The sequence below is a fragment of the Aptenodytes forsteri genome, unplaced genomic scaffold (assembly GCF_000699145.1).
Source record: "Aptenodytes forsteri isolate BGI_AS27 unplaced genomic scaffold, ASM69914v1 Scaffold241, whole genome shotgun sequence".
Lineage (NCBI taxonomy): Eukaryota > Metazoa > Chordata > Aves > Sphenisciformes > Spheniscidae > Aptenodytes > Aptenodytes forsteri.
Genome location: NW_008795252.1, coordinates 3,788,764 through 3,810,768, shown reverse-complemented (window position 1 = coordinate 3,810,768; position 22,005 = coordinate 3,788,764). Strand labels below are relative to the sequence as shown.

At 38.6% G+C, this 22,005-nt stretch overlaps 1 protein-coding gene across 2 annotated transcripts in view; it reads left to right on the top strand.

The window, feature by feature from the left end:
* The window catches only part of EPS8 (epidermal growth factor receptor pathway substrate 8), a 144,472-nt gene that overhangs the window by 75,435 nt on the left and 47,032 nt on the right, over positions 1–22,005 (top strand). For both annotated transcript variants that reach the window (XM_009278987.2, XM_009278986.2), the window contains exons 3-5: positions 9,613–9,703; positions 10,776–10,849; positions 21,721–21,788. In XM_009278987.2, coding sequence (XP_009277262.1) covers positions 9,642–9,703; positions 10,776–10,849; positions 21,721–21,788 — 204 coding nt within the window. In that variant the 5' untranslated portion in view covers positions 9,613–9,641. The remainder of the gene's footprint in view (positions 1–9,612; positions 9,704–10,775; positions 10,850–21,720; positions 21,789–22,005) is intronic.

Here is a 22,005-nt window from a genome sequence, read left to right as displayed (position 1 = left end):
TAAGTTTTAAAGATAACATAGAGTTTTCTGTTGTTAGGTCTATAAACCAGCTTCAGAGTCAAACCTCAGCGCCGAGTTAGGGCACGGAGGTTTGACTCACAGGTACTGGCAATGTTGCTGCTATACACTGCATAGCTCTGAGGACAAATTCTACTTCTTATGTGTTTTATGTGTGCGTGACAAGTGAAAATCTGGTCCCTTTTAGGAGACATGCTGACTAGATTTGGAATTAATTCAAATGCTTCCCAGGTATCACGTGTTAATTTAATTCTTTCATGTATACATGATGTTGCAAGTACATTGAAAAAATATTAGGGGAATACTTTAAATTACTTCTGAGAATATGAACACTCTACTAACTTTTCTAGCATTAAAATCTTGTTTAATCCCAAAAACTTGTGATGGTGGTTTTTGTTTTAAATCACGTTACCTAAAGTCATGAGCTTTTGCATATCAGCCTTGTGAAGCTTCATTTGCTGCCTTTGTTTGCACATTATTTGGTTAAGGCCTTTCTTAATAAGGAATTTTGAACAGTTAATCAACGTTACTAGAATAACGTGCTCATTTCAAGTTTTAAAAGAAAAGTTTTAGTTTTGCTATTGAGCTCCACTGTGAGCTTACCTTTCAGCTCAGCATTGCTAATTTGCTGTGGTCTGATCAATAACTTTTAAATCTTACATATTTGTTCACCTTCATTAAACATAGCCTTCTCTGTTTTCACTGAACTGCATGGAAACTGCCTTTTTTTTTTTTTGCACCTTATAGAGAATGTAAATCTTACAGTAAGACAGAGTATGAACCCTTTCCATAGTCAAGTTTGAGGCTTTTCAGACTTGTGTGAATTGGAATTCGGAGCACTTTATTGGTGGAAGAGATCAAGATTTTATAAACGATGCTGGGTCCATATCATCAAAGGATACCATCAAAGGGTGGTCGACAGTAGTATGGAGCTTGGGTGTTTAAGATAATCAGGAAACCAGTGGATGTTCCTCCTACTCAACTTTTTTTGTCTTGTTTAATTCAAGATTGTAACCTACTACTAACCTAGAAATTGGTTCTTCTAAGTAATTAGCTGATGGATTTTAATGGAAATGGGCCTTTGTCCTGATTTGTTCTGTGTGCTGCCATGTTAAGAATAAATAAGAATAGATATCAACTGCGTGGGTTTTTTGTGTTTGGCTTTTTTTTTCCCCTTTAAATAGGGCTAGAGTAAAAGTTTAAGTAGGGAGCAATAGGAAAGCCTTGCAATGGGAGTCATCTGTTGCCATGTCTGAGACCACAATAACTGTGTCAGTGTCTGGCTACAAGGCCTACAGGATAAAAGCTAATACGGCAACTTCACCAAAACTGAAGAAAGTAAATTTGTGAAAACAAGAATTAGATCTTGCCACAGTTCTATTAAGCTAAATTAGAGAGGCATTGATGAGTGTTCCTGTCCTTTTTCCTCCCCCTCCTTCATGTTAATTTTAATGGTCTGGTTGGAGTATGTTATTATATAGTTTCAGTTCAGCTTTTGTTGTGGACTCTACCATGCCAATTTTAATAACGTCAGTGTGTCATGAGACAGCTATTAAGCTTGCAAGTAGATGTGGATAGGTGGTTAAGCCAGTTTCATTTGGTCAACTTGCAGCAGCAAGCAGTATTTTAACTACGTTGGGAGTTTTTGGCCAGACTGAGAGGAAAACTGTATCTAAAACAACAGACAACACCTAAAGACATTGTCTTGTTCATTTTTATATACTTACAGTACCACTACAGTAAGTCTTATCATTTGTTAACATTTTCACAAGCACTTCAGTGCAAGAAACTGTTCAGAAATATTTCATCAGCTACACTCACAGCCTGTTTTCAACGTGAAGGGGAAAAGTTTGTCCAAATTTCATTATCTTTTTGACATGTGGTGTCTTCAGGGTGGTGGGAAGCATGCTCATATGGCATCTGGAAAGAGGCACCTTTGCACACTATTTAGTGCTGAGTTTTCTGCTGGCCCATCTAAACATGCACACTAGTATTGTAATATTGTTTATAAGTTCTCATTTCTGAAGTCAAATTGATGGCTTGTTGGTTGTACACCGCAAGCTGATTTTCAAATCAGTGTCTGGAGTGCCCTCTTCTGAAAGCTAATGATCTCGTTTGAAGTATGATGTAACAAGGAATAAAAGGAAGTAATGAAAAAAATCAGAGTGTGAAGAAGAGAAATAAAACTGTGGTATCTGTGCTAGGTCAGCTGTATTCACCAGTCAGTTTTTGGGGTTTTTTTTGGTTTTGTTTTTGTGGTTTTTTTCTTTTTTTTTTAAAAGCAAACAACAAAACCCCCAAAACCCCAAACCAGAACAAATTATTGTACATCTCTTTTCAGGTGGAGATATTGAGTGCACTGTTGTAGCCATGTTGGGATTAGGATTTGTGAGTAAAAATAGTATCCTTTGCTAGCTCACTACTGTACTTGGGGGGAAAATAAAGTCGACGCTTTCCAGGCACCTGGGCCCTTCCTCAGGTCTGAAATAATAGCAGTGGCCTTCAAAGTCAAGTATGAATTGAGAATCACTGCTCTGAATTTCAATAAATATTAAACGCAAATAGAATTTTAGTTCTTAGCTTCCTCTCTTGCAACTGTCTTATAGCTGTTCCTTGAACACTGGAAGGGAGAGGTTAGGGGTGGTGCTGGGGCTTGTCCCGTGGGAAATGTTTTCCCGGTGTCCTTTGTGTGAGTCCACATGGGTGCACAGGGATTCCTGGGTGCTGTAGATGAGGTGCCAAAGTAAGCTCCGGTGCAGTATGCCAGTGGCTCTCTAAATCTGTGACCTCTTCCATTGGAAGAGTTTCTGCTTTGATCCTCTTTAAATACTTGAGGTAGACTTAGCGGAGACGCTGATTTTTAATGGTACATTATAATCCCCTTTTTCTACTTCCTTCTACAAGTTCTTTCATGTGCCATAGACACCTCCTCTTTAGACTCTTCTTCTGTATGTGTGGAGGGTTTTTTGTTTTGGGGTTTTTTTTTCCCTCCTTTCTTTTTTTGTTTTATACAAGATACTGGTCTTCCAGCTGTGATGATACTTTCTGCAAGGTCTGCGTAATTATCCTGATCTGGGTAATTAATACTCATCTTGCTTTAGATGAGGTGGTTAATTCTCTAATTAAAAATAGCAGTGAGTGGTGGCTTTAGTGCTTGGCATGTTTATTAACGTTCCTTTGTTGCAATAGGGATTTTAAGTCTTTGAAGCTTTTGTATCTGTAAAGCTGTTTTATTTTCTTTCAATACAGTTAATTATAAATCATGGCCCAGTCCTGAGTGAAATGAATGGAAATAGGTTGCCATGCCAGAATAAGAACCTGTTTTCAAGCAGGGTCTTTATTAGTGTGGCAACAGCAAGAGCTAAATCTATGAACAAGATGTATCTGAAGTTTATTCATTCAGTTCTTCCTGTTGGTCTTCATATTTCTCCACTTTCTCAAAATAAAAGATACTGATCTTAATTGTATTGGTAGAATATTTCCTTAACAGTGAGTCGCTGGAAAATATCATAGTAGGAAAAAGAAGATTTAAAGGACATTTTTTCTCTTATTAATTTTCCCAACAGAAAGCTTTTCTTTTAGCTAACAATTCTTGCTCTGAAGACTGGTCTTGCATTAACATATTGAGTCTCCTACTTTGATTGATAATTATGTCACCAAATTTTCTTAATAAATTTATCCTATCCCTCCTGCTGAAAGGAATACTGCTGATTAATTTATTGTACTCCTTCTACTGAAGGACTGAGGAAAAATATTAGATTTCAGAAAGTGTCAATGAAAATCAAAACACTTTTTGAAACTGGAAAAAGCAGCGTTGATTGAGCTCATCTGCTGCACTGCTCTGTGGAGGCGAATACACTTGCAAACCCCTCCTCCTGGGCAGTGCTGTGTGCCCTGTCGTGCGGTGCCTGGCCAGAGCCATATTAATTTGTCCACAGCCATTTAATTTGTCTGTCACAGCCATTAGTGTCTTGAAATGCTCCTACCCCTCTGCCCCCTTAGACAAACAGCTAAATAACATTCTGGGTTTAAGTTCAGCTTTCTATAAGGAGTGAAAATCAGGGGGGAGAGGGGGGCACATCCAGTGCTTTCCTCCCCAGCCCCAGGCTTCTTTAGCAGGAACCCCAGTTAGCTAATGTCACATCCAGCAGAAGGGCTGTTTGGGGAGGCGCTAAAATCTAAACACAGGATGCAACTCAGCGTGGATTTGTATAAACTAAGATGCAGTGTAATTAGCGCTAATGGCCGTCCTGGACAACTGCTCTAAACCCAGAGAAGACCTGAAAGTAACAGCACTTTCAAAATGATTTTATTGTGGCTATTTTGTATTAACGTGGTTGCTTGAAGTCCTGATGCTTGGACACAGGAGTGTATACTGGAGTACCTATTCCTTTCTCAGAAAGCTTCAGCCCCCCCGTCATTAATAAAGAGTGGCTTGAAAGAGGCAAAGGGGGATACAGCCAGGGCGGTGGTAAACGAAGTCCAAATGTTTTGTCTTGAAACTGCATCACTTGTAGGGTCTAGCTTTCAATTTTCTGTGTGATTTTTGCTGTCATCTTTTTGACCAGCCTTTGGATGCTCCAATCCCCTTAATAAAAAATGGAAAACATTACAGTACAAAGCTGCTGCCAGCCTGACCGGTAGCAGTTTGTCTCAGAGAAATTCTGATACCAACATACTGAGGATGGCAAATTCCTAGTGATCATTTCCAAAGTAATACTTATGTATGCATGCATGTGCATCTTGGTGTTTATCTCGAGGCAAGATGTTGAACAGCCAGCAGAACTCGTGTTTGCTCTTGGTTGTTGTCTGACACAAGTCCCAAAGCAAAGGGCAGCAGCAACATTTCATCTGTCTCCGTGGGACCTATTTCTATCAGGAGTTTCCCATTTGTAAAATCTGTGGCTGGAGTGAAGATACAAATAGGAGAGCGTTGGGCCAGAACAGCAAGGTAGGCACAAGAGGAGAAGACACCAAAATACAAGAACATAAGGAATAACTAAAGAAATTACCTCAGCGTGGAGAAACAAGGGGGTTAAAAGTAATAACTATTTCAAACTTTAGCATGAGGAAGGAAAGTGTGTGGGGGTGAACAGGGTGAGGTTCGAGAAGAAACAAATGAAAAATAGTAAGTCACGCAGTAAGCTAAATAGTTTTTCTACATTCTGTAGAACAGCGGTACTGAATGCTGTGGAATAGCAGTAAGAGGCACTTTTATTGAATGCATAGTGAGTTACAGTGTAGCATGGATACATCTGATTTTTTTTGTTGTTTTTGTTGTTCCGTAATTTTTTAAAAAGGGAAAGGGTGGAGAAAGCCTTTTCTGACATTGCTGCACTGTCAGATCCGCTACAGATAAGTTTTACCTTGTAATAGTCCACTTGTTTTTGTTTAGGCTGGAGTTACAGCCTGTGCCTGCTATCTAGCTGGGGAAGAATTCTTGGGGTTTTTGGGGGCATGTGATAATAATGACTTGTTACTAATAACATTTTCTTAATCGGTAGATAATTATTGTTCCAGCCATTCTTGGCTTTCCTTTTCCTTCCCCTACATCCTCCTCTCTTTAACCCTTCCTCCTCCCTGCCCCCGGCATCGTTTCTAAAATACCCATGGCATTAAGCTGCTGTTCTTTTTTCCATCTGATACTATGATCTGTTGCTGGGTGGGACCGACTGATTCAGGATGAGTGGAAAAGAGCATTGGTCTCTGGAATATCTCATTTTCTTTACTGTGATAGCTCTGCCCTTCTAGAATTTCAATTTTGTTTTTGAAATAAATTGAGGGATTTTGTTACCTTCAAACTCCTACTAGGAAATTAAATGGCAGGGCGTGTGAGTTGTCAATGGCTCAGTTGCTTGTTGCACACAGATTGCATTGCTTTCATTAGGCTGCTGGGCTACAAGGTGGGGAAGGCGAAGAATATTTTAGTATTTGGGCATTTTTTTACATGAATATTTATGACTGATGTAATCATGTTGTATACCAGTGTAATACTCCCCGTGTTTGGGATCAGACCAGCTGTAACTGTTGACTGCCAAGGAACCAAAGTGTATCTGTCTCAGAAATGGTTTGTTACAAAGGCTGGACCCTTGCCATTTATATTGCTGCTTAGTATCAATATGCTGGAGTCCCTTCAAAAATAAAGCTGATGGCAGCAGTGAAGTCCTAGGTGGATTTCTTTTTGTTCAGTCTCTGATACTGTGGGAAGAGAATTTAGTATTTATTTGTTTTTATTTAAAATAAAGATAAATATCTTAATATTTTTCTTATTATTTCATATTATTTTAGCTTTTTTCTTATTATTCTTTTCTTCTTAAATTCTTATTTCGTTTTCCTGTTTTTACATATTTCTTGTTCAGAGTAGGCATGATGTCTTTTCAAGATCCTGAGAAAGACATGGCCATTCTTGAGCATATTCACAAGTAAACTGCTGAAACTTCAGGACCTATTAAAAAGGGTTCATACAGTTAATTTTGAAGGATGTTTATCTTAAAGTCTAGGACACCAGCGTATGTTGCTGTGAACTGCTGGGCCGAGGTGAAAGGGAAGATTAAAGAGGAAGTGGAGTTTATTAATAGACTCCTGGATGACAATGGCTTCGCAGTGTGCACGGGTTGACTTTTGCTACAGGACTGGTTGTAGGAGATGAAAGAGCATTGAGATGAGAAATACAGCAGAGAAAGCTGTATAAGTGAATAATAAACGAAGCACTGCACATTCTGTTATCCTTTTATGTTTTTCCCCTTCTCTCCATCATGCACTTAATAAAAATTTTAAAGTGTTTTCCTAAAATGTTTTTTTTTTCTGAAATATTTAGGTTGAAAGAGATGAAATTGCCTGATAATTTTGGGGATGCTGTTATAAATATTTGGCCTAATTATAAATAATGACTGTAAAAGGTTTGTTTGTATTCATATTCGGGAGCTTTCTTGAACCAAGGGATAGAAGCATTGCATAGCCTCTTGAAATTGTCATGTCAAAGTAGTTGTCTTGGCATTTCAAAAGCATTTGATTTTTTTTTAACAGTGGAAAATTGCATAAGGAACAGGAAATATTGTTGGCTTTACTCAACTATCAAATAGCAAGCGGTGTTTTGTTTGCATAACAGCTAAAACTCACTGAAACTTTTGTGCTTACTTGGCAGAACAAGCTGGGTTGTTGGAATTTTTTTGAAAAACAGACAAAATTTCTGACCTCAGATATTCATTATCACTTGATTCAAATTATAATTTTAAAGCTTTTTATATTTACTCTAAGTGGTGTTATGCCGTACAGTGGGCAAGTATTTAGTCATGAGACGTTTTCTTCCCCTAATGTGAAAATCTGCTGTTCAGCTTCATTGCTGCTTTAAAACTCAGTGTGTTATGCTAACTTCAAAGACTGAAGCTTTAAGTTCTAATATATTACATTCCTTCTACTTAAAATATCTGTTTTACCACTTTCATAAAAGTGGAGTACAAATAACAAATCAAGTATTTGTCAGATTAAGATGTCAGAGGAGTGAAATAATCTTGAGGGAGTCTAAAAGCAAATTTTTTTCCAGATCTCACTTTAAAGCAGATAGTTGCAGAATTTGTTATAAATAAGGCTATGAAAAAATCACAAATGATAAAAGGATACGGCAAATAGAATTCTTAAATAAGTGATATCTTTATAAAAGCGTGTATGGAAAGTAGAGGAAGTGGGGGAATACTGAAAAGCAATGGACGTAATTTGTGTGAGTTTTTTGGATCTGGTCACTGTTAGGAAGCCAATCACAGGGTAAACTGTTAAGCAGGGTAGCAAAATTGAGCAAAGGTTGCAGACAATAAGAATCAGTAGCTGATAGGAAGTGTTGAAGAGCTTAATGGCAGCATGAGCTGTGCACTCTGAGTAGCTCTGGTCCACGCAGTCGCTGAAACGGAACAAAGAGTGCACAGTGACCTGGCAAATTCTGCTGAGAAAATGAATATTTTTATTCTTTCAAGTCATGAGACTATTTCAGGATGCTTTCCAAGGGTTGTAATTGCTAATGAATTGAGCAGCACTCGGCACAGATAGTAATTTATTGGAGACAGCTGCTAAATACTGCACTCTATAAAAAGTGGCTTAGAGCAGCCAAACAGGCTACCAAGTTGGATACGTGATGTATTTGTGGGGATGTGCAGGAGAAATGGAAGTAAAACCTGGCTATGTCAATAAAGACCTTTTGCAAGGAGCAAGCAAAGATTTAAAAGAAAAACTTTAAAAAAAGAGATGCTAGGCCAAATTACCAAGTATGTGCTCACTAAAGGCAATACCACGCTTCCACTTGATTACATCTGGCACGTAATCAGTGCAGCTCGGTTCTAGTTAGCTTTGCTAACCGCATCGCAGGTAGGAGATGTCAGATGTTCCTCAGAAAAGTATAAAAATTACTCTGTTCTCAGTACAGAAGACCAAAAGGAGCTTGTACATCTCTTGAAATGACAGAAGACGTGAGAGCTGAGAATAGAATTTGATTGTATTTTTGCGTGAAAGAGGAAAGTAGCAGAACATAAGTGGATACAAAATACGGTATGCACTGTAGGTCAGTCAGCTGCCGCTTCTTTGTAAAACAGGAAGAGAACAGTTGAAGTGAGGCAGTAAGTTGACTTAGTGATTCAGAAGATAAGCTGGTTGTAAGGTGGTTGTAAGCACAACCTAAAGCAGGTTGTGCTTACTTTGGAACTGTCGCTTTTGTTAGGCACAAATTTTCTCTGATGTACTTTTGACTATTTTGCAGAGTTAAAAGAAATCTTTTTTCTATTTAATGACTGAGATGTAGACCAATATTCAAATATATGTTGTTCATGTATGTATAAATGAAAGAGTATTTGCCCATGGTAAATTTGAATAGAGATTTGTTAATTGTTTACAGGCTTATGAAAGTCACTTTCCAGAGTCAATTTATACTTCAGTGGGCATGTTATTAAAGGGAGAAGACATTCTTTTAACTGTTTCATCATAGCTTTTTCAGTATCGCTGTTATATAAGAGGTTTCATTTGGCATGCCAAACTTTCAGGATGTTAAATGCTGCTTTAAAAAAAAAAACAAACAAAAAGGCTTTTTTTAGTCCCAAAATAGCAAACCAAGTTTCCCTTTGTGCTAACAATTGTGTTTTGTTTTGACAATGCATCTTTCTAACAATTCAGCTGATAAGTTTCATAGAATATGTATCAAAAGGTCATTTTAAAAGTTTCATTTGAAAGAATGAATTGAGGTTAAAATCAAGCATGCTCGACTATTAAAGTTGCCATTTGGAACATCTTGTTCACTTCTGCAGTAGATGTTGTTCTTTGTTTAGTCAGCCTTTTACTTCTAAAGCTATTCCTAAAGACCACTGTATCAATAATAATGGCTTTATTCACTAAATCATAAATTATTTGGAGCAATAACTACCAAATTGCAATTGGGGGAAGTTCCATAACAGGTCTTTAAGGCATCACCGCAATGCAAATAATAACAGTTGAGCTTGTTGATGCAATTCCTTTCCCATTTCAACCATAATTTTCTCATTAGGTTTGTATTACATCTGTATTAAACCTTCATCTTTTAAGAGACTTCAATTCATATGCTGTTGTTTCTTTTCCCAGATTGTTTCTCTCAGTAAGTGACGATAAGAATGAATGGACATATATCAAACACCCCTCCTGGTGGATATGGGAGTTATTTTCCTCAAATGAAGTAAGATTATGCCTTTGATTTTCCTTTTATGGACAAAAAATAGTGTTATATTTTCTCCTTTACGCTTTCATTTCTGATAGAGCTATAATTATTAGATCCCGTAGGAATAATACAAAGGCAGTTTCTGTAAAAGAATGTGCGATTTCCAAACCATGTAACCAAACTGACAGATATCATCTGACTGATTTTGTTATTAGTGTAAGGGTAAAGCTTTATTACTGAATGGAATCGTCTGGAACAGAAAAATAAATTGCTGTAGCCGTAACATACTTATTACATTACTCAGAGAGGTCTTCACATACCTGAGATGTTTAAGGTTAGCTCTGAGTGAATGCATTGTTATGCATAAAAGATGAGGCTGCCCTTTCCATCTGTGAGAAAGTACCGTTTCCCAGTAAACAGGACTGTGAGCAACTGTTACCTGAAAGCGTTACCTTGTCTGAGATACGAGAATGCTCCCCGTGTCAGAAGGATGGCACTAGGCTCATTCGCAGCACTAATGGGAATTGACCTAATCTGATGCCAAAGAACGTGTATTCGTGTATGGAGCAGGGCATCTGTGCTGTCATCTGCTTCTCATATTGTTGTCCCTTTAAAGTGAGTTTGTATATGACTCATTCTTGTTGTTACACTGTAAGGATGTTGGATTGCCTTTTCATTAGTTGTAGGCAATGATAGTCCTTTTATGAAAAGCAGTTAAAATTGTTAAAAACAATTAACACGTGTATGCAGGAAAAAAAACCCAAATCCTACCAAGTCTTTGGCATAGTCTTTATTATTATTATTAGTATTAGTATTGATTACTTACATTGTGGTAGTATCTATGTGTATACCGCACCCCCATCGTGCATATTGTATTAATGCAACAAAAAATAGCTCAGAAGGGCTTCCAGCCTAAGTGAAACGTGCTTCATTGTATTCATGGTGCGGAACAAATACCCAGTATCATTACCTCCATTAGTAACATCGTAGGTGTGTGTAGTCCTACATAAGGGGATGGGTTTTTTTCAGTGCCTGTTTCTGTGTGGCAAATACATCTATGCAGAAGTTAACCAGAAATGTTTTCTTCCAGTGGCTATGGTTCACCAACATTTGCTCAGGCGGAGAGGGACCAGAATTCAAGATCAAGTGCAAAAGCGCTTTATGGTAAGGTGGCATAAAGTTTCTAAACATTTAAGTTAAAATTGTTGTTTAAGTATTGATTGTGATGTCATAGTGAAAATATGTTATGCATATAAATCTGAAACTGTATGTACATACACGTGTGTGTGTGTATAAACAAAATGAAAGAACAAAGTGATTTTATTCCTACTAAAACTAGGTTAGCTAGAAAATGCTTTTATGGTTTACTAAGCAGAGAACTCCCACCTGCTAATTTTTAAGGCAGCAATGTATAAGGCATTTATCACAAAACTAAGAGTGATCTTATAGCTAAGGTATGTACCAGGGAGAAGGCATTCAGGGATCTAGCTGTGCTATAGGTTTGATTCATGACCTGTGTCTCCCCCTGCCTCCCCACCTTTATCCCCTGCTAGCAGAAAAGGAATTTACAATATCGTTCTTGTTTGACACAAGGATTTAACGGAGGTTAGATTTGATGTAGCGGATTTGGAGCCCTATTTGGCCTGCTATTTTCGACAGGCTTTGTGACTGTCAAATGTGATGTTATTTGTAAATGCCTAAATGTTTTTGCACTTACCAACTACAGATGCTAGTATTTGTCTTGGCTGTATACGCTACTCTAGCCCATGGCCAAATCACTGTGGAGGCAGAATGTAGTCATGTTCCTTGCCAGCCAAATTGCACCGTTTCCTGGTCATCCACCTCCACTGTGACTACATCCTGCTGATAGCTGTGCTGGTAATGGAAATACAAGCGGCAGTGAAGCTGAGAGATGTTCTGCTGTGTAAATCTGTGCCTGTTGTTAAATGCTCTTTTGAAAGTCAGTACAACTGATAAGACTGGAAGAACGAGGTTTGCAGTGAGAACCCAGTCCTATGCAGGACCCCTCGCACCTCAGCCTGCTCTCCCTTCTTGCATCTACCACCTCTTCTGCAGGTTAACAAACTGGAAAGCTCAAAGAGCAGTGGCTAGTTAACCGCAACATCCTTACTAGTAACTAATCTTTCCTCCCTCCTATTTTGGGTGGGGTGATGGCTGGGAGTGACCTCAGGGGTTGGGGGAGTGATGGCAGCATGCTTTGTGGCATTGGAACAGCATTAACTTTGCCCTTGGAAGCATAGCCTTCAGGCCTTGAGTTTGGTTACTCACCCGTGAGCACATGAGAACAAATTTGTTGTACTGGTTGCCTTGTTGGCTTTCAAACTGCTTTGAAATTAATGAGGCTAAAAGCCTAAGAAGGAAATGGGAGGTCTCCTAGCTTTGTGTCCTCTGAAAAGAGGAGTGGTGTGAAAAAGCTGCCATGGTTTGGTGGCTGAAGGCACTGTGATAGAATAGTGTGACTGTCCACTTCTAGAAAAATCAGCTAAGACAGAAGTAGAAACCATTTGAAACATTTGTCATTTAAAAATTATGTTGCATGTGAATCATTCTGAGTTTAAATTTATCTTTTTTAGTGGTATGCTACAAAAGTCAGTCACTTGACACAGTATTAAAGGCAGGAACTGCAACTGAGGAGAATTCTGAAGTGATTGTTTTAAACAGCGATTTCTGCGTCCTGTATGGGTTCACTTGACAAACTGACTGCAGGTGTTGACAGAAATAGTAGGTGGTAACAGAAACCAGCAAGAGACGTTGCGAAAAACTCTTAGCAGATTATTTCTTCATGAGACGTTATGAGAGCGTTGTGCTTTTCTTTTTCATTTTATATCATCATCATAATTTTTCAAGAGTACATGGTTTGAACAACGTTGCAGTATCAGTAAGTGTCTTAACCATGTCCTTTAATCTTTGTGGTCCTTTAAAGTAATACCTCTCTGAGTTTTTTCATATCAAACATGTTATAGGATAGTCATATGTCAGTAGAAGATGGGGAGAAGTGAGTAAATTTGAGGTATGTAATGGTAAACAGCCTTTTACTTCTGAAATACTTAATTGAATTGAGGTACTAATTGAAAATGCTTACCATATAACTGCTGTGTGGTGGCTCCTGTAAAATTAATTGTTCATCTTGGTTCACTTCCATTGCTGGTAGATATATCACAAAAGTATAGCTGCAGTTGCCAGGAACTGAGTGAAGTAGAAGACCCAATTATCCTGGAGCTCCAAGTAAAGATACTGGCACAGCTTTTAGAGAGGAGTTTGCACATTTTACTGCTTCTGCTCTGTTTTGTATGCATAAAGAGCTAGGCTGTCAGTATCGCCAAATGTACGAACTGGAGAAAACAAGGAAAACACCTAAAACCTTTCTCAAATTCAGGGCAATTATATTTTTTTTAATTTTAGCAATTCCGCTGCATCCTGCATGTGTCTCTTCTCCCTTGGTGATGTTAGTGATTTTTGTGCATGCTGTCCCAAGGGGGGTGGGAAGCAGTTGAGTGATACTGGAATTGTTAAAATGTGTTAAAAATGCTTATTATAAAATATTTTATTTATCATTGATTTATAATTAATAGCTAACTTAAGTATTTTATTTTCCATCCATGAGACTGAAAGCCTATAAAGCAGACTTTTTAATATTTGATATTATGTACTTGTATATTAAATGTACCTATTTTATTTATGTAAATACATAAAGCTCATATTTAATAGATTCACTTATAATATATTGGAAAAAACTATATATAATTTTACTGTAAAAGTAAAATGGACCATTTTTTTTTGTTTTGATAAAATGTGACAATGTAAAGTTAGCAGCAATCTTTGTCCATGACAAACTTCCTTTTCTTGGAAGACTTTGGAGTGCCATTTGGACTAAAGCACCTATCCATGGGTATCAACAAGTGAAGATCTTGAATTCAGTTTCTTCCAAGCACAGTAAAGACTAAAAAATTATTACTAATAATTATAATAATGTGTGTGCATATGTGTATATGTGTGTGTGTATACACACACACGTATATGTCATGGCATGAAGTTTCTCTCTTGAGTCCCAGTGCTGAGGTGGTTCATGATTGTTCAGTCCTTTGGTCATCAGGCAGAAGGTTGACCACGGTGCCAGTGGGAAAGGAGGCTGGAGTTTTAGTGGTGTTACAGACAGTTCAGTTAGAAACTAAACTGGAGCCATCGCTCTCTCTGATGTGGTTGTCCGATAGCAAAAACTTCCTTGCAACCACCTTTTTTCCTGTGTCAAATAATCTCTTTGTTTTCACTCATTTCCTTCCTGAAATTAACTGTTTTATATTTGCATGATAAATCTCTCACTGAACTGGAAGGGAAGATGCCCTCTACACATTCTTACGGGTTTTATTTCATTATTTAGTTTCTGATCTTTTAATCTGAAATGGGTTTTGGCTCGTACTGTCATCAGTTGTTCTAGCATTGGCTTCTCCATCTGTCTTCTGCAACTCTGCTTGGGGCAGACGTGCAGCGTCAGTTGGCGCCAATAGCCAGGGCTGTGCTGGGGGTTTGCCAGTGGGTGACACAGCATGGAGCAGCCCCATTCCCCAGGAGTAGCGAGCTAGTGGTTCGTTCCAAATTGTTAGATTATTCTACGGCACAGAATTGAAAGATGTTACTAAAATTGTCTTCACACTGCATCAGAAAAGACTAGGTGTTTTATACATTGTGTTTATACTCTCATGGCTGTGATTAGGTGCTAGCAGTGAAATTGCATGTGTATTTTTTCCTTGCTCAAATATCTCATTCAGAGCAAGAACTGTCGTGTAATAAATTCAAGGAAATCACAAGCAGGTCATAGACTAGGTAAACTAGTCCATTAAAAGAAGCCATCCATGTAACATGCTTGTGTTATTTGATACTGGAATGAATTAAACTGACAATTGACTTCTAAACAATACACTTTCTCCGACAGCTGGTTCCACATAGCCATCAGGGAGAAGCTTGTGGCACAAATCTCTGAAGGTGATAGTGTTTGCTCCTCTCTTGATGAGATTTGTTTTGAACTCAAGTTTTGACCTTTCTCCCCAGATGTGTAGGTTGCGTCTCCTGCACTTTGCTCTCAGTCTCACATTGAGTTTTTCCAGCTGCTGCAATGCATTCTTAAAGGGGTGTCAGCAACCAGCCCAATGCAAACCATAAATATACAGTAGTAAACTAAGTATTGGGCTTTTCTGCTTGATGGTGTGTGGTAATAATTTATACTGTCACTGCAGGATTCTTAGGACAGCTCGTGAGGGAGACTCTTAATCCATCTCCACATGGATTGCCATCAGATTTCAGAGCTTTGCTCTTCGTGCACTGTACAGACATTTTCCAATTTGGCTATGGCAGGGGAAGGTGGGATCCACCGTTACCCTTCTTTGCGCTATCATAACCATAGCGCTGATAACATTTATTACATCTGGCCTATGCAATTATTTGTAAGACATCAGTGGAAGTCTAGGCATCGGGATTCCTCGTTTCTGTTTTAGGCTTTTAGGAACTGAAAATTTGTTGTGCCTAAAGGTATCATAGCCCTAACCAGCACCACCCATGCTTCAGGTCATCTGTTAAGACCCAGACTGAGATCTTTTGCTTTTGGTAAGAATTTTCCTTACCTAGATAAAGAATTTGATTTCTCTTGTGGTGATACATTTCTCTGTGTGGTCTTCTGGACAGTGGCACAGAGCCAGGCTACGGTAGAGTTTATTAAGCAGCTTTCTAATTTGCCATATTGCTGCAGCCTCTTCCAGTTGGAAAATGGGTGAGACAGGACTCTTAACTTTAGCTATATCAGGTTCTGTTCATAGCTCTGCCTCAAGGGACCTTGGGCCACACTGGTGTTTCTGTCTGAAATTGTGGAATAGTTACCTTTCCAAAGTATGAAGTGGTCCTTCACAGAAATAACTGGGGAGAGCAGAGAGTTCTTAGTGTAGGGAGGGCAAGGAAGAGAATGAGCGATGGCAATCTCAAGTCCCGTTTGTCTGTGTCATTTACTGTCTAGTGTATTCTTGGCTTGGGTAAAAGTCTTTGGTCAAGAGGTCATTTTTTGTGTTTTGGTGTTTTGGCTGCTTCTAAAATTGGTATGAAATCAGTACCTTTTCCCATCTTTTTGAAACCAGAAACATGGTCCATTCCTGACGACTGGCAAATTCAGTAAGTTCAGAAAGACATGAATAGCAGTAGCATCTCTCCACATGAGACAGCGGGAAGAGTATTAGTTTCTGTGAATCGGTGTTTGCGTTCCTTTGAAAGGTTTAGTAGATCTCACAGTAAAGACCTATGAGTGAAATGCTGTGCTGCTTTTAAGTTTATTGTCCTTGCCTTGTGAGAGATTTTATTTTGCTCAAATTCTTCTGGGTTGCGTTTGCTATAGATTGTGATTAAGAATTTAACTTAAGTGTCTTCTGCCATGATCCTTTTTTATTTTTATTTTTTTCCTTTATCAGAGGGAAAATACTTTAGGTAAATTGTGTGCAGCGTATCAGCAGGGTTTGAGCTAACTGTGTTATTAAGGCTGCACTGTATTTTACATATTGGATGTAAGAGCTGCAGTAAGTAGAGTAAGTAGAAAAAACTCAATAGTTTTGATAGTTTTATTCATCCTTGGATAGTTTTATACATCCTATCTGGAAGTCTCTGTGGCAGAATTTAGCTTTAGCTTTGATAACTCTCTTCATGCATGAAGGGACCCGTGAGAGGCTGAGACTGATCGGGAGGATTAGGAGAGTAAAATGGATGATAGAAAACTTTTTTTTTTTTCTTTCAGTGTTGGGGGTTGACCCCAGACAGCAACTAAGGACTTACCCAGTTGCTTGCTCATTCCCCCTGTCTCCTCCCTGCAGTGGGGTAGGGGAGAGAATTGGATCAAGATAAAGACAGCTTAATAAGTGAAGGAAAGAGGGGGGAGGAAAAAAACTGAAAAAAACCTGAGTAACGCAAAGGCGATCACTCAGCACCTCCCACAAGCAGATCAATGCCCAGACAGTCTCTGAGCAAGGGCTACTTTGGAAAGACTACTCACCGGTTTTATTGCTGAGCATGACATTATACAGTATGGAATATCCCTTTGGTCAGTTGGGGTCAGCTGTCCCAGCTGTGTCCCCTCCCAATTTCTTGTGCACCCCCATCCTACTCACTGGGACGACAGAGTGAGAAATAGATAAAGCCTTGACACTGTTCAGCCATGGCTAAAACATCCCTACGTTATCAACACTGTTTTGGTCACAAATCCAAAGCACAGCACCATACAGGCTGCTGTGAAGAAAATTAACTCCATCCCAGCCAGACCCAGTATGTTCAGTAAGTCAGCAAATTCTGTTGCTCATTTTCAATAGAAGGATATGAGTTACTTGCATTTGAAAATCATGTAATAAGTCAAGAGGCGTTTTCAGGGTTTCTGTAAAGGCAGTCGGATTAATATTGATGAATAATAATCATCCACTTTGGTAAGTGAAAGAGTTGAGGAGATGGAAGCTACATTTCCAGAAGAATGGCAATGGGCAACTCTGTAGGAAAAGAAGAAAAATAAGGAGCTGTATATGGATGAAAAAGACCGAGAGAGTCATGTGCTCAGATATATTTGACTTGGAAGTGGAAGCGTGGAAGTGCTGTAGGAAGAAGCAGCAGACTCTTGTGTCATCCGGGTAGAAAAGGATGCAGAACAGGTTTGTAGGCTTATATCAATTTTGCTAGAAGTTCAAGGCAGTGGAGCACATCAGCAGAAGGGGGTGCAAAAGGGTTTGTGTTCTCTTTTCTGAGGGCAAGGTGAGAACTTGTGGAGGTTTGATGGTAGAATCTGGGACATGAGCCAGGCACCAGGAGAAAGCAGAGGCCGAGATTTAGTTTTGAGCTACTGGCAAAAAACATGGGAAAGGGGATACATTCTAGATGCGAGTCTTCCCCCCCCCCCCTTTTCCTTTGTGTTATGTTTGTATTATCATGGGAGGACTTCATTCATTCTTCCTTCAGTGCAATTTATGCCAGGCAGCCAAGAAAACTATTTATCAGGGAGCTTGGGTTATTAGCAGCTGGGTTGACCCTGTATGGGAAAGGAGATCCACTTTCTAACTATTGAATTGTAAAAAGCTTGAAAAACAAAGGTTGAGGAAAAACCCTTCCTGAAGCGATGGAAGAATTTTGCCTGATGCTAGGGTACTTATTAGAAGAAGTATTTTGAAGGGTGAATAATTTCAAGATGGAGCAGTTACCCATTGTATATACCTCCAGCTCCTCTATAGCCATGTTGACAACATTCACAGCTGCTATAGGCCACTTCTTAGCTCATCCAAAACCACATAAAAATTGCAGCACTGAGCAGTAATTAAGAGCCTGTGAGGTACCCTCTCTTTTTTTTGGTTTGGTCTGTAACTGCAACAAAACTTGGAAGTCTCCCCAGTTTAGTTTGCATGCTTTACTGCAGAGTTTAGTTGCATCACTTTCTTGGACTCCCAGAAAAGGGAGTCTCCAAGCCTGCGTAAGTGACATACGTTACATAGTGGTTTTGGTAGAAGGGCCTATAGGACAACAAAAAACGGTGGTTGATGCCTCATGCCTGTCAGTGCTTAAGAGGCATTTGGACAATGCCCTTAATAACATGCTTTAACTTTTGGTCAGCGTGCAGTGGGTCAGGCAGTTGGACTAGATGATCGTTGTAGGTCCCTTCCAACTGGAATATTCTATTCTATTCTATTCTATTCTATTCTATTCTATTCTATTCTAAATGATAACTTGGATCTCTAGCAGGTTCTAATAATCATTCTACCTGCATTAAAGAAATAAATAGGTAAATAGGAATTGTTGCTGAACTCAGTATGGACCGTCAGTTGTTGTGGTGACCATACTTTTTGTTTATTAACACAAACACAGATTGACTTCTGCTAATTGGAAATTTTATTTAAGTTCTTGTTACTTCTGTTGTAATTAAGAATGCAGAACTTGAGGGGCTCTCCTTGGCTCTCAAGTGTAGGCAACCACAGATTTTATTAGCATTCAGAAAGCTCTCTATATAAACACTATTGTTCTCACCATGACATAGTGTGTTGAAAACCTTGCCATTATGTCTATTGTGAGTGTTAGGGCTGCTCTGTGGAATAGGATGTGTTAATCAGTGCTATGAACGGTTTTGGATATCCTGTCTTAACACAGGGCAAAATTTCTGTGAATGAGAGCAAGGAATCTCTTGCAAAAGTTACTCTCTTCTTAATTCCTTTGGAACCTCTACGTATTCTTTGTTTATTTAAAATTACTCTAACTGTTATTATTTGCAGGATTTATAAACCTTACAGTGGATGTAAAATTTCCTATCCTGGTTTAATTTGATATTGTTAAAAAATAATACTTTTGTTCACCTAAAAAAAGATAATGACAGTCAAAGCTGAATATTTCATGCATCATTAATTGAAACAAGTGACTCTTTTTTTAAAGCATCTATTCTTTCTTACTGGACGCATTTAACTTAACTGATCCCCCTGGAGATGCAAATAATTCTATGGGGTTAAATTAGATACTATTTTTTAATTCCCTTGTTTTGTTAGGAACAGATGGTCTTTACTTCTTCAGATCATCATCCAAACAAAAAAAGAAAGGTAGCAAATCAGACAGTACTGCTTTACTGACTGTTTTGTTGGGGTGTGCATGTGTGTGTATCTATTGTGGTTAAAAAGAAAATCAACCAAAAAAAAAAAAACTTTAAGTAGCATGCTGCAAAAGCAGAAATAGTAGTTACAGTTGGAATCAATGCAGATCCTCTGCCCTGGCATTTCAGAATAGTGGACAATTAAATTAAGACATCTATTTTAAAATATTCACACACCTAGTTAAAAATTCTGATAATCCATGGGGTTCTTGAATTTGACTGATTGCACTGCACACTTCTCTTGCTAAAGCAAACTGAGTAGTAGCAGGATGGTTCTGCTGCATGATCGGTGTTTGTCATCATGGGAGGGGGACTTCAAGCCAGCGAGGGATTTCAGAAACTGTATTGTCTTTCATGAAAGTCACTGAGAACTGGAGAGATAAATGGGCATGATTATAAAAGGTGACAAATACTTCTACAAGTGACATCTGAAAATGAGGGCACTGCTGTATCTGTCAGCACCTGAAATTCCTCTCTGAAGGAACCCTGATCACTGAAAAGCCTTTTACAGCGTGGCTTTTATGGTGTCCTCACTGCAGATCTCTCTGTGTCACAGATCATGTGCTTGGTAGTAGTCAGCATTTTTTTTATTTTGCAAAAAGTAACTTATCTTTCCTGTCAACAGAATCACACACTTTTATTCCTACTCCCCCCCCCCCCCGCCAAGTACTCAGAGTATGATGAAATTGATAGATTTTGTATGTACATCAGGTACTTTCCTTCTGAACAAAATTAAACTGCCTATTTTACTTGAAGATCAGAAATCAAGTTATTTAATGAAATGGAGAGAAAAGAGTTGCCTACTTGCAGAGTTTCCTTGGACCTTTCTGGGCCAAGTCTCCTAGTGACTTCCTTCCTTAGGCAAAGCTCCTGATGTTCCAGATTGTGCCCTTCAGAGGTTATGGCGAAAAAAGAGAAAAATCCTCCAAATGTTGCGTTCAAATTTTTTCCACTAAAGTTGAAAAGTTCTCTTCAGTATTCATCTGAATTAATTATTTTGTGGTGTGGGTGTGTGTCGTGTCTTCGTCTTGCATTTTCCCTTCCCTCCTCTCCTGGTTTGATATTAATCTATTGTATGGAGAAAAAGTGAAGTTTCTGATTTTGCAGCATTGTGCTTTGTTCAGCTGAAAAATATTTCTGTTTAGAGATATTTGGTGTGGGTTTTTTTATTTTTACCCCTTTCCATGCATATTTCTACATTAGTAATTCATCAAATTGAATACTTTAGGAAGAAATGAAGGATGAGTCAGGTCTGGTTTGTGTGGCTTTGTTGTTTTGCAGATTTATACTCCCCCCCCCCCCCGCCAAGTACTCAGAGTATGATGAAATTGATAGATTTTGTATGTACATCAGGTACTTTCCTTCTGAACAAAATTAAACTATCTATTTTACTTGAAGATCAGAAATCAAGTTATTTAATGAAATGGAGAGAAGTTGCCTACTTGCAGAGTTTCCTTGGACCTTTCTGGGCCAAGTCTCCTAGTGACTTCCTTCCTTAGGCAAAGCTCCTGATGTTCCAGATTGTGCCCTTCAGAGGTTATGGCGAAAAAAGAGAAAAATCCTCCAAATGTTGCGTTCAAATTTTTTCCACTAAAGTTGAAAAGTTCTCTTCAGTATTCATCTGAATTAATTATTTTGTGGTGTGGGTGTGTGTCGTGTCTTCGTCTTGCATTTTCCCTTCCCTCCTCTCCTGGTTTGATATTAATCTATTGTATGGAGAAAAAGTGAAGTTTCTGATTTTGCAGCATTGTGCTTTGTTCAGCTGAAAAATATTTCTGTTTAGAGATATTTGGTGTGGGTTTTTTTATTTTTACCCCTTTCCATGCATATTTCTACATTAGTAATTCATCAAATTGAATACTTTAGGAAGAAATGAAGGATGAGTCAGGTCTGGTTTGTGTGGCTTTGTTGTTTTGCAGATTTAACATGTATATCAGAAAATACTTATGCTTTCAAGTGCATTCATACAATTCAGTAAGCCTGACGCTGGTTAACGTATTGCTACCAAAGTGGCAAGCCAGTGATTTTAATAATCAGGCTTCCCAATGAAGCGTTTTCAGTCCGAACACAGCTCCCCTCCAGTGTCCTGACTCACTGTGATGAGATAACTGGCTTTTCTTTGCACCCACCAGCTCTCTCTTAACATCGTTGACGTAAGTATGATCCTTGTGCTGGACTATGTGGGGGGGAAGTCAGTATGATCCTTGTGCTGGACTATGTGGGGGGGGGGAGTTTTTTTCTGTCAAAATACAGAAATTATCAGCAGCTCATCTTCTGATTTCACATATACAACTAGTCTTAAGTGTCTCTGAGAAGTATTCAAAACAGCATGATAAGAAGTTGAATGAATAATTATTCTTTCTTTTCCTCCCATCTCTAGAACAAAGGAAGAATTATGCACGAGACAGTGCCAGCAGCATATCCGAAACTTCGCAGTATCACGTAGAGGTGAGACGAGGAGCAATATACCAGCTATAGCTTTCAGTTACATGCAGTTATTTTTGCCTACATGATTTTTGAGGATACATATGCTTGAAGGCATATACATCTTCCAAAATATCCTGCCAGCCCGAGGTCACGTCAGAATAGATTACACTGAAATGTCTCAAATTCTATAGCTTTGCCATAATGAGCTGAAATTTTGATGTAGAAGAATGTAAGCAAA